Genomic DNA, 17,381 nt, shown 5'->3' on the forward strand with positions numbered 1-17,381 from the left:
AAAGGAAATAAGCTATTCTTAAAGTTAAGTGAGTCACGAAGCAAAAGGGAAGCAATGCTATTAGGTTCCTCACTCATAGCATATGTGTAGTAAGCGTTAGCACTCGACCAGAATAGGAACTCTACTTTACTACTTAGCGCTGAAGACAGAAAGCCATAATCTTCATAAAGCCAATAACCTTTTTCTATGATGTCAAGCCAAGAAATAACTGTTGGGACTTGTACTCTCTCACTAATGCTTATGGGAGAGTTTTCGAGGTGCCAACGTAAGCTTTGTTTTGAGCGAACACAGACTATAGTTGTGGTAGCATTAGAAAGTCAACACAGACCATAGTTGTGATAGAATTAGAAAGTCAAGAACTCTCGTTAGGGATGAGATTGCCAATTAATGTAATTTTCTTAAAAAAAGGGCGAAAGCAAGAGAACAAAGCCAAAGTGTGTAGTAGAGTTTTGTCACTCAATCGTATAATAGAATAAGTGCACTTCTCTTTATATTATAGCTAGTAAGGAGTAACACTTCAAGAAAAGAATTAAGACCTCAGCTCAAGTAGAAGAACACCATGCTTTTGGAACTCACATTCAATACTTAGTTATTGGGTTGGGAAAGGTTGAAGAACTCTTATATAAGAGCTCTTTAACCTCTATTCAACATAGCTAATGCAACATCTATCATTGAGGTACCTAAAATGTGTTGATCTTGATAAGACTTGATACTTGATATCAAGAACACTTACAAGTTAAATAAGTAACACATGCAAAAGAATATATAGCCTTATTTACTGGGAACATGAGCTATACATAAAACATCTGTCCTACATTCAATAGGCTCTCATGGGGAACATTAAAGATCACACTATTTTCCCTGCACACCCTCCTAAGGAAAGCATAGATGTAATCAACAGCAATCTTGTTCACGATCCCAGAGTTCCTACGTGCCCTCACAATTGTATTCCCAAGTATGTGCACCACCCCGGCTTCCTTACACCTGTTCAAGAACTCCAATTCATCACTCGTCGTGTTGCTAGTTTGCCCTGACGATCTCACTATACTGTTGTTCCCTCGACATGGAGATTGAGCAGGTACGATAAGATGGTGACAATTTCCATTCTCCCTCGCTGCTGTTAAAGCTATGGGTTTGTCTGTTACCTGTGTAGCTTGTAGGCTGTTCTCATCCGAATCCGAGTATCCTTCCATCATGCTCTCCAGTCGAACAAAGAGGGACAGACTGTCAAAGAGCATCTTCTCAAAGTCGTCGTCTTTCTTGTGGAGATCCTTGTATCCGTATCTGGTGACGCAACGGAACATATGGAAGCTCTTTGGCCCTATCCGCTTCACCAAGAACCGCTCTTCGAGTGGCACGGTATAGACCGGGAGGTACTTGATGCAGATGAAGACGACGACGGAGTGGATAGCAGGAAGGTTGGTGATGAAGTGGGAGAAGATGTGGGGGACGCCACTGGCTAGCTCCGTGTACACAAAACCTATCCCGGGAACCCGGACTAAGCCCAGGCTGGGGCCGAGGCCTAACATCCATGCCATGGAGACTCTGCTGTGCACCTCAAGCTCGTATCGCTTGACCGTGCAATAATGCCAAACATACATGACGACGAGGAATGCTGCAGCAATGACGAGAGGTACCCAGCCACCTTGATCTATCTTAAACAGCACGGCGGACAAGTAGGGGAGCTCCACCGACAGGGATAGAGTGGTGAAGATGGAGACAAGGATCCAATGGCTTCGCCAGACCAACAGCATAATTGGGATCATCAGAAACGTAGTCACCACCATAACTATCACCACTGCAGTTCCTGTTATCAAAAGAAAGCAAACAGTCGTTCAGTAACTTTTGGCAGCAATCGGTTCCACATTCCAGGCAGTCATGAGAAATGAACATGCTCAGTGTGCTCGTATTGTGGCACCATTATCATATGACAACATCTATCTCTGTTCTTTGAGATGCACATATGGCACAGGTTATCAAGATCAATCAAGCTTGCTTACCATATGCGTTTCCAATCTGACTTTGATTTTTGAATCCAACAGTTACTGCTATGCAAAGAATCATAAGGACCCAATTAATATCTGGAATATATATCTGACCAAGAAAATTCTTTGATGTGTGCACAACTTTGACCCTTGGAAAACAACCAAGTGCATGGGCTTGCTTGATTATGGAAAATGTGGCAGATATGGTGGCTTGGCTGGCGACAATTGCTGCTGCTGTTGCAACAATAAACATGGGCCAGTACACACCATCTAGAACAAGAGAAAAGAAATGTCATCACTAGGAAAAGTAATCGAAGAAATGCATACCAGAAGAGTCAGAAAGAACCTGGAATGGATCGATAGAATGCATCAGAGACATGCCCATTGTGATGAATTATGTACGCAGCTTGCCCAGTGTATGCCAAAAGAAGACAAGGGAACACAATCAGAGTGAAAGAAATCTGCTCGAAAAGACAACATTAGTGCAAGAGGAACTTTGATTGATCATGATCATGACATGGTATTACTGTTTACCTGAATAGCTAGGACAGGGAAATGACACAGGTCAGCAAATAATGCTTCTGTCCCTGAAAAACCAAGAACAGAGTGATTCTGTCTATTGTCTGAAAATATACATGATATAACACCAATGTGTATCATAATTATTTGTCTGAAGATAGCCAACCTGTTATACTAAGCAAAATTCCTCCAAGTGAAATCCAACTATCACGCTTCCGTCGTCTAAAATATCGGTATATGTAAATCGGATAAAAAGCCTTCAGGACCGAGCTATCATATTTCCATATGTTCAGAGCACCAATAGCTCCGATCAACAGAAACCAGAGGAGCACAATGGGAGCAAAAAGCCATCCAACTTTATCAGTACCACAGTGTTGCAAGCTAAACAAACCAATCAATATTACCACCGCAACGAGCACAACCACATCTGAAACATTGGGAATTAAGGGAGAAAAAAAGGCAATTATTCACAATGATCCAGACCTTGACATCAACAAGGACAAAGACACTAAATCTAAAAGAACTTGTTAACTATTCATTAGGTCCCATATAACGGAACATAATGATAACCTGCCATAATCTGTTTAGAACTGAGAGTAAAATGTTTCCTCATATGCATCTATGCAAATAAAAGTGCATAGAAACGAAAAAGAAAAGGACTCCAGTCTCAAGGTCGTAGACATACCATTACTCATCTTTGGATGGTTAACCTTTATGCCGCCTGATGCAGAAAGAACTGTAATGACATAAATTGCATAGGTTAGAAGATCAAATCCCGGATATGTAAGAGACAATCATCCTGGTAGGCCAGATAAGCATTTGCCAGACATATAAATAATTATGCAGAGAAAATTTAAGATATAATAAGCTCTGGAGAACAATAATTTATGCATGAGCAGTGGACACTTTGATGAGATGTAGAGACACCTGATCAAATTGTGTCCCTGTCAATAAACTTCAGGAGAGCTTTTTCTTCCTTTTATATGAATTTAGAAGATGTGGATCTTGCATACTTTAATTAATAGAACAATATAAACCGAGGAAACCGCAACAAAACCTTGTTATCACACCAAAAAAGAAACATTTTATAACAACTAATGAAAAATGTTGTAAAAAAGATGGTAAAGTAATTATGTCTAGAAGTGAGAAAAATGCCACATGAGATGCATGCCTTGATAGGAGATGATGAACCACAAAAGCGATTAGCCACAAAGTTACCAATGGTCATTACTGTAAAGAATGCACATTTAGTGAATAGGAAGAGAAACTATGGAATGAAACATTGTTTGGAAAGAACCAAGATACTGCAGATGATTAGGGAAAAGAAGGAATATAGAAATATAAGAAAAGTTACCTTAACAAATAGAAATATAGAAAAAGAAAAGAGTTCACCTGAGATGACAGGGGTGAGAATACCATCACCAATTGCCATACAAGTGCCAATGAGTACAAGAATAAGAAGAGCATTCTTTTTATAGGCATGCGACTCTAACCATCTCTTGACTGTTGCTGCGAGTGAGCTCTCATCATATGTATGACGACTATATGTTGTCAGTTGTTCATCAGTTCTATGTTGGTTAGGAATGGTGCTTACTCTTGCATGGCGGCAAAGCAGGGAATACAGAGCAAACGTGCCACCTGCATATAACAATGATGTATGTACTTCAAACTTCATTTTAATTGGAATGTGTCAAAGGTCTCTGATGCAACTGTAGAGAGCAGAAACTTAGCTGGACTAAGACTTAATCATGGACACAATCAATTGACAGTACAATGGACACTCAGTAAAGAGAATACCTCGATGAGAACTCTTGTTCATCTATGTATGCAGCATCAATGTTATGTCTGAAATCAAAAACTGTTACCGGACAGTATTAACATGTTTGCTTCAATGTTCATTTACATACAGACTACAACCTGATTGGTATCCACATGAATACTACAAAGAATTTTCAATATTGTGCATATAGCACTGAATTTAGACATTTCAAGCATCTACTTTTTCAAGGAAGACCAATCCCATGTGCCTGAATTTTGCTTATTGTATGAAATTTTTCATCTTTTCATAGCTTTCCTTCAAACCAAAATGTCCATACTTTATGTGCATTATTTTTTTTATTAAACACATACTTCTGCTAGGAAGCCTGTTTTCACAGTTTCGAAAATAAAATGATTTTTGATATGCAATATACAGTAAAAATACATAGAGTTGTGCATATGGTATTAGATCATTCAACTTCATAACTAAAATTTTCAGAATGATGGCTTACCCTGACCATTGTCATTTGCTCTCAGAACAACAAAAACATATTTAAGAAGTGGTATGAGTGTCAGCGAGTATATGATCAAAGAAAGAGCTCCGATTACATCTTCTGCATCTTCAACCCCATGAGGAAATGTATTATAGAACACATACAATGGTGATGTGCCCAAGTCTCCAAAGACAACACCAAGACTCTGAAAAGCAAGTCGCATAACCAAAATGGCTGAGGATTTCTGCAGAAAAGAAAAATCAGCACAATCGTTGATTTGCTTAGATGACTACATTATGAGCACGAACAGAAAGAGAAGTAGAGAGAAAGAAAGCGAAAGAGAAGAGTGAGATTAGAAAGAAGAGCAAGAGATTAAAAGAGAGAAGATGGAATTCTTTTTTATTCAAATTCTGAACTGTTCAATCCGTTGACAAACTCCACTATTTATAAGGGTTTAAAAGTCTTAGTATAATCAATGAAGACAATGATTTCTAGGAGTAACCAACCTCCTAGACTTCCTCCTTTGACTTATATGGAACTTGTATGCCTTTTGAAATCTAAAATATGACCTTCGAGAGACCTAAATAGCCTTAAAATTTATCATATGAGAAGAAAAAAAGTGCACTTAATACAAAAATAGAGTCCAAAGATTAATACCTAGAAAGACCGAAAGGACTCTTCATTTTTTCACACAACTCTCAAGAGTTTTTAAGCTAGCTAATTGATGCAATTTTGCTGATTTCTTTGCCTAGAATAAACTTTTCTAAAATCCTTCCTAAACATAGGTGGTTCTCCATCAATTAGCTTAAACAGATGGAGGAAAAGCTTAATCCAACGAAGTGCTCACTTTCTGCTGATTCCATGATTGTCAATATTTCTATTTTCTGTTGCATATACTGAAAGAACAAGCAGCTCTAAAATCCAAAGACCAGTTTTTCCCCAAAAGAAAATGAAAATGAGAACCTTTTCTCAAAAAGATTGAAAAGGCAAACAGATCAGTAAATCCTCACAATGAAAAGTTGGTAGTTGCCAAATTACCCAGATCAGTTTAAAGTACCTGCGTTTTACTTCACATGAATTTGACATGAAGTATGAAGAAAAGATTAAGACTAAAACCTATCAGTTATTATAAACCTCGATCAAGATGTACTAAAATTTAATGCAAAAAGGTGGAAATGATTCCCTAGAAAATGCACATTATTTCGGAAGTGTAATATTCGACAAGGAAAACCAATGCAAAACGACGATAGATGATCAATATGATTGAAACTTTTATCCCGTTACAGAAAGTACAAAAGAAAGAACAACAAAGGAGTATAAAACCTTTGCATAAATCACAATTGAGTCCTCAGAGCAATCGAATCACACCTTTTCTCTGTACATACTTCTCAATCTGCCAGCCTCTTCATCCATCGGTTGATCAAGATTCTGGTCCAGTTCCCACATACTTCCCCTGTTCGTCCCCTCATTTACGGGTCCGGACGCCATGAGACACCACCAAGTTCAGCAAACCTGTTCACTTTAACTGTGACCCCAACCAATATCGAGGATCTCAATCTTGGATCTGAGCGAAAAGAAGATGCCACAAACGAACATAAGAATCAAACCTAGATAACGAGACAGCTCAAACTCGAGATGCCCAGCACCCGGACCAACAGAGAGAGCTTCCGGTTGGACACCGAGATTATAACCCTTGAGATGAAACCTCTAGAGCTCGAGGTCGTTCAACTTGACAGAGACAACGAAACCAGCGGCAGAGACACCTGTTGAGCGATCGACCGAGGGAAAGGCGGCGCCTTGCGGAACTCGACGACCCCAGGCGAGGGTTTGGGATCGGAGGGAGGACACGCAGGAGGGAATTCCTTTGCCGTTTCTCGGCCGTCGGGTTTACAGATTGCAAAGAGAGAGAGAGAGAGGTGCTTTTTGGGTTCCACAACCCCTACATGCTGTCGGATTCCTATTCCCTTCGAAGAGATCAAGTCGCATTCTACTTCTTGCCGTTCCTACTCACCTGTGAGATAGTCTCGGTTCGCAAGTGAGACCTACGCACGCGATTTGCGTACACCGGTCCCGACGGACTTCTCTGTTCCACGGCGAATACGCTGGCCGACCAAGAACACGTGCCCGGGTCCCACCAGCTAACCAAAGTCGCAGTGTACGGAAACCACGTGCCGCGTGCGGACTGCAGCGGTTGGGAGTTCGCTGTCGCACGGTCCATACTTGCACTCTTCGCGCGTCTTGGCATTGGGGCAGTCCATCATCTATCATTAAGATCATCATTCGCAGCCGCCGCGTGTCCAAGAATCGTAAACGTGGCGTGCCATGGTCTCCATGACAGGTCACAGCAGTCGTCGAAAAGGACATATCGTTTAGGATACTTATCATCGGTGGGTGAGTCGAAGGATATCGAGATAAATCGCATTCGTTTTCTCTCACCCACCTACGTCATATTTTATTTGGTCATACATTTTGAAGTAAAAATAATAGATCTATTCACTTATCTTCAAAATAGCATACAATAATTAATGAATTATACGTAGCATGCATGCATGCATGCAACGGGCTTCACAAATTTATTTGTGTGTCTTAATAAATATTCTTGATTGCAATCATTTCATAGGGTTTATTAGGTAGAGTCAATTTTGATGTTAATGTAATCAATAATATACATTCCTTAATATGTAGGAATGTGACGCCAAGCTGCAGCAGATGAGATCTGATCTGATAAGACTGTCCAAGGTTCACAAATTTCCAGCTTTAAAATGGTGTTGGACCCCACCTAATTCAGGACCACATGATTCAATATTTTAGGTGAAACTATAACTTGTCTTGGGGAAAATATCACTAACGTCTTTTTCAACATGATGTGGTCATGATCCATATGTGCGGAGTTGTTCAAAGTAAAGATCGTCTTCTCCTAAGCTGTCACTTGCACAAAGATCAAAGTTGAGATAAACTTTTCGAACTGATTCCTTCGACGCTTAAATTGGTACAAAGGTCATTTCCTTTTTATCTGAGTCTCCTTTGTCTAGAGTTGATAGCGTATTTTTATACATGATCCTGAAGAGACGAAATATCCTATAAAAATTATGCAGAGAGGATGATTTATAATCCATCCGAGCTGTCCTATATTCTCAAAAATATTTTTGTGAATATTCTATATATGAGACAGTTTGTAACTGTCTTAAGTTTTCCTATGAATTTTCGAAAATATTTCTGTAGATATTCTGTAAATGAGGTAGTTTAGTAACAATTGTCCCCTAAAATTTTAAGAATATTCTTAGGAATATTCTATAAGGGAAATAGTTTGATAATCAATTCGAGTTGTCCCTACATTCTCAAAAATATTTCTATAAACATTTCATAAAAAAAAATAATTCGATAATTGATGCAATCTATCTCTTCATTTCCAATGTATATTTCCTGTCAACTTGAAAACTATACTGTGACATGATATGCCACCAAAAATTTCTTCCGTTGACCGGGACATGAGATTGATGCCAAAAGTTTGATTGGGAAGGCCGATCCTTGTTGTAGTACTACGTATCTTAATTTGCTACGTACTACGAGGAGCTGTAATTCTTACTATGTCTCGCTGATGATGATGCGATCCAGCAAAGAGTCCCGAGTACCTGTTTTAATCCCTGTCTCTTTTTCTTTGATTAATAGTTATATGGATGTTCTTAACATTTTATTTTATTCAACAAAATTTACTTTTTACAGCCATCATTGCATATTCTTCTGCTAATTTTGTTCTGACAGTGAAATTTTTCCTGCCAATTTCTTCCTCAGGTCTTTGTTATTTCTGTTAATTTTTCTTTCTTTTTTTTTTTCTTTCCTTTCAGTCTTTTTTTTTTTTTTTTTATCTCCAAGACTTCGATTTGATAGTAAAAAAGACAACGACAGAAAAAAAAAAAAGAAAAAAAAGATAGATGTTTATATCCTTAAAAAAATTAATTCAAATAGTTAAAATTAAATGAAATAAAAAATTAAAATTTAGATTAAGATAAACAGATGAGGGTGAGAAGATTTATGAGATATGATAGATTTTTTTATTACTTTAAAAAACTTATATTCTATCTTTTGAATAATATAAATAGGTGCTTTCGATGAATCCAAAGCATCATAGATGGGAAGTGTCCCTCGTTCCTTTTACTATCTTCTTCTCTTCTCTCTAAAGTTATAGGGAAAGTTAACAGATATGATATTAAAGCCTGGTTCGAAGAAACCCAACAAGAGTACATCGATTAAGATAGAAGAAAATATTAGTAGATCCAGAAAAAAATAAATAAATAAAAAGATGACAAATATTGGGGTAAGTGTTTCTAATCAATTTCTTTCTATTTTCAAAGGTGAAAATTAGAGTCATTAAAATGAGAACTCTATTTATTTCAACTCTATTTATTTCATAAGGATTATGGAACCTAGTAAAAAATAATTTTATTGAATATGATATACAGGATCATAATATTATTGAAGATAAAAAAGATCAAATAAATGAGAATATACAGAAAGCTGTAAATGCCCTCTATATGCTAAGTAATAGATGAGTTTATATTTTTGTGAATCATGATGGCATTAATATCAATAGAAACCTGAAAAATATTAAATATATGTATGGAGGCATAGACAAGGTAAAAATTTTAAAGCTTCAAATTCTTTGATGTGAATTCGAAACTCTTATGATGAAACATTCTGAATTTATCGCTAGTTTTTTTCTCAAATATCTTTTATATTGTGAACCAAACGAGATCTTAAAATGAAACTCAAAAAGATCAAATTGTAGTAGAGAAAGCTTTACAGAATTTATCTTCAAAATTTGATGTAATTTCTAATGTTATAGAAGAAGATAAAGATTCATATATATTATATGTTAATGAATTAATGGTCTTGTTTTTAGTTCATGAAAAAAAAATTAAATAGATCTTCTGATAAAACTTTATAATATGCACATCAAATGAAAATAGATCGTACCAAAAGAAAATTTTAAAAGCCAAATCTCAAGGGAGGGATCAAAATAATAAAGGTCGTGGATAATCTAGTGCTCAATGTAGAGGATAAGGCCAATCAAATGAGGGTTGGAAGAACTCTAATGAAGGTAACAAAAAACCTTATCAATATTTTTATTAAAAAAAGATAAATTAAAAAATATTATTGGTACAAAAATATAAATATAAATATTCCTCTCTACTCTCATTGTAAAAAATATGATCATCTTAAAAAAGATTGTTAGAATAAAAATCAAACAAATTTTTATAAAAAATAATAGTAAAAAAAAGGATGAAGAAAATATTTTCTTTATAGCATCTAATAAAGAATATTTTAGATCTGTTTGGTTTTAAGGTAATGGATGCAATAATCATATGACGAAAGATAAAGTTTATTTCAAAAACTTAATGATTTAATTAGATCTATAGTACAGATGAAAAATGATAGTAAGGTTTTAAGTGAAAGAAAAAGAAACAATTGTTGTGAATATCAAATCTAGTAAAAAAATTTCTAATGATGTGATGTTATTCCTAGTTTAAAATAAAATTTCATTAGCATAGGGCAATCGATGAGAAAAGGATATTATATTATTTTTTATAATAAAAAAATATTTAATTTATTATAAGAAAATAGAAGAATTGATAGCAACTATCAGGATGACAAAAAACAAAGTATTTCTCTTATTATTTTTGGATTTTTCTTTATATGCATTTATTGTTATTATTATTGATGAATTAACATTATGACATAAAAGCTATGATTATTTGAATTTTTGTGGATCTATGCAAACTATCTCACGTAGCGACTATGAGATGAAATATCATGGCATAGGACATGGTAGTTGGGAAATTGTAGCTAATGAGACACATGTATAGGAAAAAGGACGAGGCCTTCAACTCCGATGATAATAAGCTTACAACCGAGAAGTCACAAAAACAGAAAAAATCAATATTATTTGAAGAGACCAAGGATAACAAGGAAGGTGCAACTAATGATCCAGAAGAAAAGTAAGAGGATAAGGAGATGACTCTAAAAGAATATAAAAAGATTAAGGAAAAAAAAAGAATGATCTTGCTTGCAATGAAGTATGAGAAGAGAAAGGTCAAAATTAACAAGGAGTTGTAGGCTATGTAGTAACTATCTTTAAAAAAAAAAACAAGATTATTTTTTTAATGATAAGGATTCAGGAAAAAAAAAAAGAAAAACATTGATCGTGATGAACGAAGCAAAAACTCATTGAGCATCAATGAGTTCCTAAAATCAACTAAAAAGTTCTTAGATACATAAAAAATTATGACATTTGTTATAAGTAGGTAAAAGATTTTAAATTATATTATTATATTGATAGTGATTAGGCTAGTTGTGTAGATGATAAAAAAGACACTTCAGGATTTATGCTCAGCCTCGACTTAGGTATGATTTCATAAACAATAAAAAGGCAAGAATGTATTATTCTCTTAAGCTCTAAAATGGAGTATGTTGTGATTATAAGTATTACATGTTAAATAATTTGGTCTCGAAGAAATCTAATATACATTCAAGAAAAATAAGATGAACTAAATAAAATCTACTTCGAAGAATTTGTCTTTCATGGGCACACCAAACATATCGAAGTTCTACATCATTTCATTCAAATAGACTACTATAGTTTTTGATAAAGGAGAATTCAAATAGACTACTATAGTTTTGATGAAAGAAAACTTTTATTTTTTCTAAAGACAATTTTAAGTTACAACTATTTTGAATTAAGAGGGCATGATAAGGTTGATTCAAATAGCTAGAATCGGATGAAATAAAAGAAAAAAATTAAGATTAAGATAAATAGATGAGAGTGAGAATATTTATTGGGATATGATGGATTTTTTTATTCTTTTAAAAACCTTATATTTTATCCTTTGACTAACATAAATAGTTATTCTTGAATGAATCCAAAACACTCCAACACTTTGTTCCTTCTTGAAATAAAAGATAAAAATTAATATTAAGATAAATAGATGAGAGTGAAAATATTTATTGGGATATGATGGATTTTTTTATTCTTTTAAAAACCTTATATTTTATCCTTTGACTAATATAAATTGTTATTCTTGAATGAATCCAAAACACACAAACACTTTGTTCCTTCTGTTATCTTCTTCCACTTCTTTATAAAGTTCAACAGAAAGTCAACACTCCTTTCCTACTCAGCTCACCCAAACCACGCCTCTTTCTGCCCCTGTCTTAACTCCAATATGAACAAAAAATTAGAATTCAGCTGAAAACGGTGTTTGATGTTAGCCACCCAAACCATCCTCGCCAAGCTCCGCAAGCTGAAGATGGTGGAGGACGTCGTCTCTGGCAGCTACAAGCATGTGTTGCAGAACTATAGGAAGAACATGATTCACTTTCTTGGAACATGAAGCTATCAAAATTTGGACTCTTCACTGGAGCACACACCCAATCACGCAACACATGCAAGAGGAAGAGAGATTCCTGTGTTTTCGGGAAGCCCCGGCCCTTGCGTTTTAAATGTGAGTGCTATTTATGCAGTGTGCATGGAACTGCATGCAGCTGGAAGGAGCAAGAAATGATGGCGTGGTTGTTGAGGTGTTTGGTGGGAGATGGCGAGGGTGGCTGCTGCATGATTCAATGAAATGGCCAACTTCTGGAATGCAGAGCAGCAGAGAACATAAAACCCTAGGTTTAATTAACACCTTGGATGAAAACCTAACCCTAAGCTCTCTCTTCCACACCAAGGACACTCATCATCACGACAAAGAGAATAGGAACTACTTTATGATTATATGAACTTTGTGAAAGTATCCGAACCCTAGAAGATGAGAGATGGTGAACAGACATGGATGAGGATTGGGTTGCTTGAGGACACCGAGACTGATCTGGTGATTACCTAACAAACGAGATAGTTTAAGAACATAACTTATGATTGACACTTACATTGTTACGGAACTTTAACATATGGTCTTGTAATTGGATGTAAGCATATCAAATAGACCCAAAGACAACAGGAAAACTCAAGTGAGGTCAGTGAAAACACAGCAGAAAAACTCTAGGATTAATTCTGCCATTAAAGACAACATCAAGTACCTTCTTTAACATCGATATCTCTCGACGCACATAATTCATGCTTTGGGTCAGTGAAATGGGGCAGTACATATGAGGAAACCTAGTGGGTCACTTGCTACTAAAGAAGGAAGAGTGTTGGAGTGCTGAAGCACCATCGTCCAAGACCGCTCCATGTGCTCATGCTCCTGAGAAACTTAGCCCGCCCACCTGCTTCCATCTCCTCCATTTTCCAGTGTAGGCAAATCCTTGGTTTGCTAGCACTTGCAAGAGTTTCCATATACAAGCTGAACAGAAGAGGAAGAGTTGCAAGGGGCAGCGCAGGTTGGGGCAGTTAGCTGTCCATATCACCAACCTTCTCTTTCATGCCCCCATTTGGAGGACAAGCGGAGAGGAGTTTGATTTTGATGAGGAATAACTATAAGCTCCGAAAACAATTGAGATGTTAGCATCCCTTCCTTCGATCTTAAGCAATGATCCAAAGTGGCAACTGCCTTGGAGAAAGTTGCATGCTTCATGCGTGTACTGGATAAGGATTTCTGACTCATCCTTTTCTCTCTCTTAAACACATGAATGCACTCACTGTCATCTAGCTGACCGCTTAGCATGCAGAACACTGTCTCAAAGACGTCTTAGTTTCATTGCCAAAAGTTACCAAGAATAGGCAGCCATTATTCATGCCAGCATTCTCTCTCTCTCTCTCACTCATATGCAGATATATATTATAGTATTGTTCTTGTTGTGAGGTGTTAAGGGAAGGAAGAGAAAGTTATTACGTAGAGCTTAGAGTCTTGTTTTTGTTAATATACAGCAAATTATAGGTTGTTTTGGAGTATTATTGGGTTCTTTGTTAACTGCAAGAGGCTATGCATCATAATGGCCTGACATTGCTCACTCTTTGGCCTCAGACTGTAAGCCAATATTAACAGGTAGAAAAATCAGTCTATTTCTTCATCTCTCTGTCTCTCTCTATACCACCTTGGCTCCAGGAAAAAGAAAGAAGTATCATTTGGATGCCTTTCATTTCTACTTACTGATGACAGTAAGGGTGTCTCCTAATCCCTTATATAACCTGATCCTGTTTGACGAGCTTATTCAATGCATCCAAGGCATATAAAAGGTCTTTCTAGTTCATTTAGTCACTTAACTCATTCAGACAAAAGCCGGTAGTTTCCCCTTTTCTCGCCAAGGGGAAGAAGAGTGGGAGAGAGAGAGAGAGAGAGAGAGAGAGAGAGAGTTCGACAGTACTGGTGGCGATGGGTCGTGGAAAGATAGAGATCAAGAAGATCGAGAACCCGACGAACCGCCAAGTAACCTTCTCCAAGAGGCGGGGAGGGCTGCTCAAGAAGGCCAATGAGCTTGCGGTCCTCTGTGATGCACAGGTGGGGGTCATCATCTTCTCCAGCAGTGGAAAGATGTTTGAGTACTGCAGTCCACATTCGAGGTTTGCCAGTTCATAGCTCCTTTGACTCTTTTTAGTAGATTCACAACAATTTCTCGTTGTCATATCATAGTCCTTTGGTGTCCCTCCATCTACATTTCGTAATATAGCTGGTTTAATTCTGCTCTCATGCGGATTAGGTTTTGTTCTTCTTCTTTTTCGTTTCTTTTTTCCCAGCTAATGGATAATCTTATGAGCTTCCATTTTGCTCACCAAAATAAATGATCTATTCGATTATACAATGAATGTCCATTCCCTTCATAAGAAATTTGCATTGATCATTTATGGCATGGCAGATATGATGAATACTATTCTGCCTTTGTTATTAGTTGTTGCCAGCTATACCAGTGTGGTGAATTCTTCATGTTTGACTTGTCTTATTGCATTAAGATATGCCTTCTTGTTCAAATACACCTATGCATATGAATATGATCAGCAACCATGTGATCCGAGGTGCATTCTCTGTGGCTTATGATCATGAACCCTAATTTAAGAGAAACCTATATGTGAGTAGAAGCTTAAGAGATTGATGTCGGGCGAAATAATCTACAAATTTATCCTGTAAATATTCACTTTTAACTCCAACACATCATATCTACTATCCATATTTACATCGGAGAACAACATCAGAAGAACTCTTTCTACAATTCATCAAAATGACCGTCTCCGCAAGGAGCTAAAGAGATCTAGCAGCTTAATATTTTCGCGGCGTAAGTTCTTTGAAGAACAAATTCTTTTTACTATCAGTTAATTTGTGCTGCAGTATGAGGCAAATCATGGATAGCTACCAGAGAGTCACAAACACTCACTTTGAGGAGATTAATACTCATCAGGTACATATGACATTTAATTAACTCTTCACAGCCGTTCATAAATAAGTTGCGGCTAATCTGAAATTTTTGTACTGTGTTTTCCACTTCAGCAAATATTTTACGAGATAGCGAGGATAAAGGATGAGAAGGATAAGCTGCAGGAAAGCATGAAGCAGTATGTCGGCGAGAACTTGACTTGTTTAACTTTGAATGAGCTGAATCAACTCGAAGAACAGCTCGAATCCTCCGTAAACAAGGTCAGAGTAAGGAAGGTAATGAGACATGCTTGAATCATCAATGCCATTATAACTACATCTATTTTGAAGCTGCCTACTGATATAATAGAAATTGATGAAGCTGTAAAATAAAAAAAAACGAAAACTCCTAAAGAAGCTCACAGAATTAGAACTTAGCTGATGACAACTTTTCTACTCCAATTAGCTCCATGAACTGCCCGATTGATACTCATCACATTACTTTAAGATTCAACACTGATGACCAACTACAAATTTTTTATCCATATCATCTTCAGCACCAGCTGCTGCACCAGCAACTGGACAATCTACGTCGCAAGGTAACATGCAAAACCAGAAGGCTCAATCGTTCAGATACGTGATGCATACATATAACGCTTGCTTGTGATATTGATCAGGAGCACATCTTAGAGGATCAAAACAGCTACCTATGCCGCATCGTAAGTTACCATGTATACCACATCTTAGTCTCATGGCTTCATTTTTGCTTGGAGTTTATGCATGCCGTGGTTTTGTAGCTGTCGGAGCACCAGGCAGAGCTGGAACACACGCAGGCTGCCATGGAGCACAAGGTGGGTGATGTGCCGATGCTGGAACACTTGGAAAACTACTACTCCGGGGAGCCATCAGAGAGCTTGCTGCAGCTTTCACCTCAAACGCATGCTTTCCGGCTGCAGCCAACACAGCCCAACCTGCAGGAGGACAGCCTCCAGGGCCATAACCTGCAGCTCTGGTAAGACCACATCTCCTCTATCTCAACCCTAAGTTGATGGAGTTCCAGGACAATCTCCAGTTGGCCCTAAATTGACCGACAGGATCGAATGTTAACCAAATAATATTGGTTTTCATGTCATAAACTGAGTAGTTGTCGGACCTTCGTGTTGCTTTCTACATCATCTTTTCTTTCCAGCTCTTTTTTGATGTAATTCTACTGATAGTTATAGCAATACAATCTTAACAATCATCAATCTATGTAAAGATTGGTTCCTGTGCAGTCAAGTTATGCGCTAATTTCTTATCTTTATAGGTCTTGACTTTCTACATGGACTTCAACAGATTCCAAACTCCAAGAGAAGAAACAAGCAGCAGGAAAAGAGAAAGGATACCGAGTCATCACACTACTGAAAACAACTCATTTTTAGATTAATATACTTCTTCTTTTCTATATATCTGTAGGAAATGATGTTTGCAAGCATGCTTCCATGGACAGTTTAGGCATCTTTGATGTTGTTATGTGTCTGTGTGGCTATCTATCCATATATGTGAGATGTCATCCAGTTAAATACAGTTGGGTCATATACGTGATGCCATCAAATATGATGGCATGTTGTATGGCGTTTAGTAGGCTAAATAGAGTTGTGCGTGCTAATCCAACTATTTTAATGGAACACCAGACCACCTGGCGTAGACTATGATTCAGATGATTCAGAGTTCTTGATATGATCTTCAGCAAATCATGTTCTTTGTTTTGTTCCTTTCTGCCTGACCTCTGTCGACCAGAGAAAACTTCCACTGTGCCCTCTATGGGGTCTCCTCTCTATCTCTCTTCCATGCGATCGATCTGAGGGAGTCGTCCTCTCAATCATGGTGAGGCGCCATGGTTGGCAGCTTTTTCCACATGCCTTGCGGGCCTTCTTCTGAAGATTTCCTGTACACGCCTTATGTTTGCCTCCATATCTACACCGAGAAATGGCTTTCTTTCCAAAGGCCTTCTTGCTTTGGCTATTATCTGTTTTCGATACTAATGGATTTCTTGGATCTAGCAGTTTGTGTGACCATACAAGGCACATTTGACCTCATTTTTGTTGAGAGAAAGGGAAGTTTTTGATCGGGTAAGTGGTGCCACTCTGATTCCCGAAGCCCGGAGAAGCTCATTTGCTTTGACCACACAAGATCACACCATAGAATTCTTTCCTAAGTTGCTTGACCCATTGATTGTAGGAACAATTAAGTCTTTCAAACAATGCCAAGCTTACTTGTATGATATTACTGAGTGCTATGAAGGAAATCTGAAGTCCCATGATGTACAAGTGATTTCAAAGAAATGCTATTCATGAGATGATAATGCA

The 17,381-nt window shown here is 37.2% G+C and overlaps 2 protein-coding genes across 5 annotated transcripts; one reads left to right on the top strand and one right to left on the bottom strand.

The window, feature by feature from the left end:
- Window positions 1-752: 752 nt before the first annotated feature.
- On the bottom strand, window positions 753-6,783 carry LOC135605317 (probable potassium transporter 11). 3 transcript variants are annotated; one of them, XM_065095264.1, is made up of 10 exons: window positions 6,364-6,783; window positions 6,125-6,268; window positions 4,775-5,000; window positions 3,897-4,142; window positions 3,190-3,240; window positions 2,671-2,931; window positions 2,520-2,572; window positions 2,332-2,446; window positions 2,001-2,255; window positions 753-1,807 (listed from the first exon to the last, which is right to left on the bottom strand). In XM_065095264.1, exons 2-10 carry the CDS (start codon window positions 6,242-6,244, stop codon window positions 792-794), a joined length of 2,343 nt encoding a protein of 780 aa, XP_064951336.1. In that variant the 5' UTR covers window positions 6,245-6,268; window positions 6,364-6,783; the 3' UTR covers window positions 753-791. The 3 variants fall into 3 exon arrangements, with proteins under 3 accessions (XP_064951336.1, XP_064951335.1, XP_064951338.1); XM_065095263.1 differs by having other exon boundaries at window positions 6,125-6,281; XM_065095266.1 differs by lacking the exons at window positions 4,775-5,000; window positions 6,125-6,268; window positions 6,364-6,783 and adding an exon at window positions 4,302-4,756.
- Window positions 6,784-13,970: 7,187 nt separating this feature from the next.
- LOC135604925 (MADS-box transcription factor 29-like) lies at window positions 13,971-16,699 on the top strand. Of its 2 annotated transcripts, none has more exons than XM_065094574.1 (7): window positions 13,971-14,249; window positions 15,010-15,079; window positions 15,169-15,330; window positions 15,591-15,632; window positions 15,711-15,752; window positions 15,831-16,045; window positions 16,369-16,699. In XM_065094574.1, coding segments are annotated over exons 1-7 (720 nt in total). In that variant the 5' UTR covers window positions 13,971-14,061; the 3' UTR covers window positions 16,370-16,699. The 2 variants fall into 2 exon arrangements, with proteins under 2 accessions (XP_064950646.1, XP_064950644.1); XM_065094572.1 differs by having other exon boundaries at window positions 16,340-16,698.
- Window positions 16,700-17,381: the final 682 nt, after the last annotated feature.

The sequence above is a fragment of the Musa acuminata genome, chromosome BXJ2-2 (assembly GCF_036884655.1).
Source record: "Musa acuminata AAA Group cultivar baxijiao chromosome BXJ2-2, Cavendish_Baxijiao_AAA, whole genome shotgun sequence".
In the NCBI taxonomy this organism is placed as follows: domain Eukaryota; kingdom Viridiplantae; phylum Streptophyta; class Magnoliopsida; order Zingiberales; family Musaceae; genus Musa; species Musa acuminata.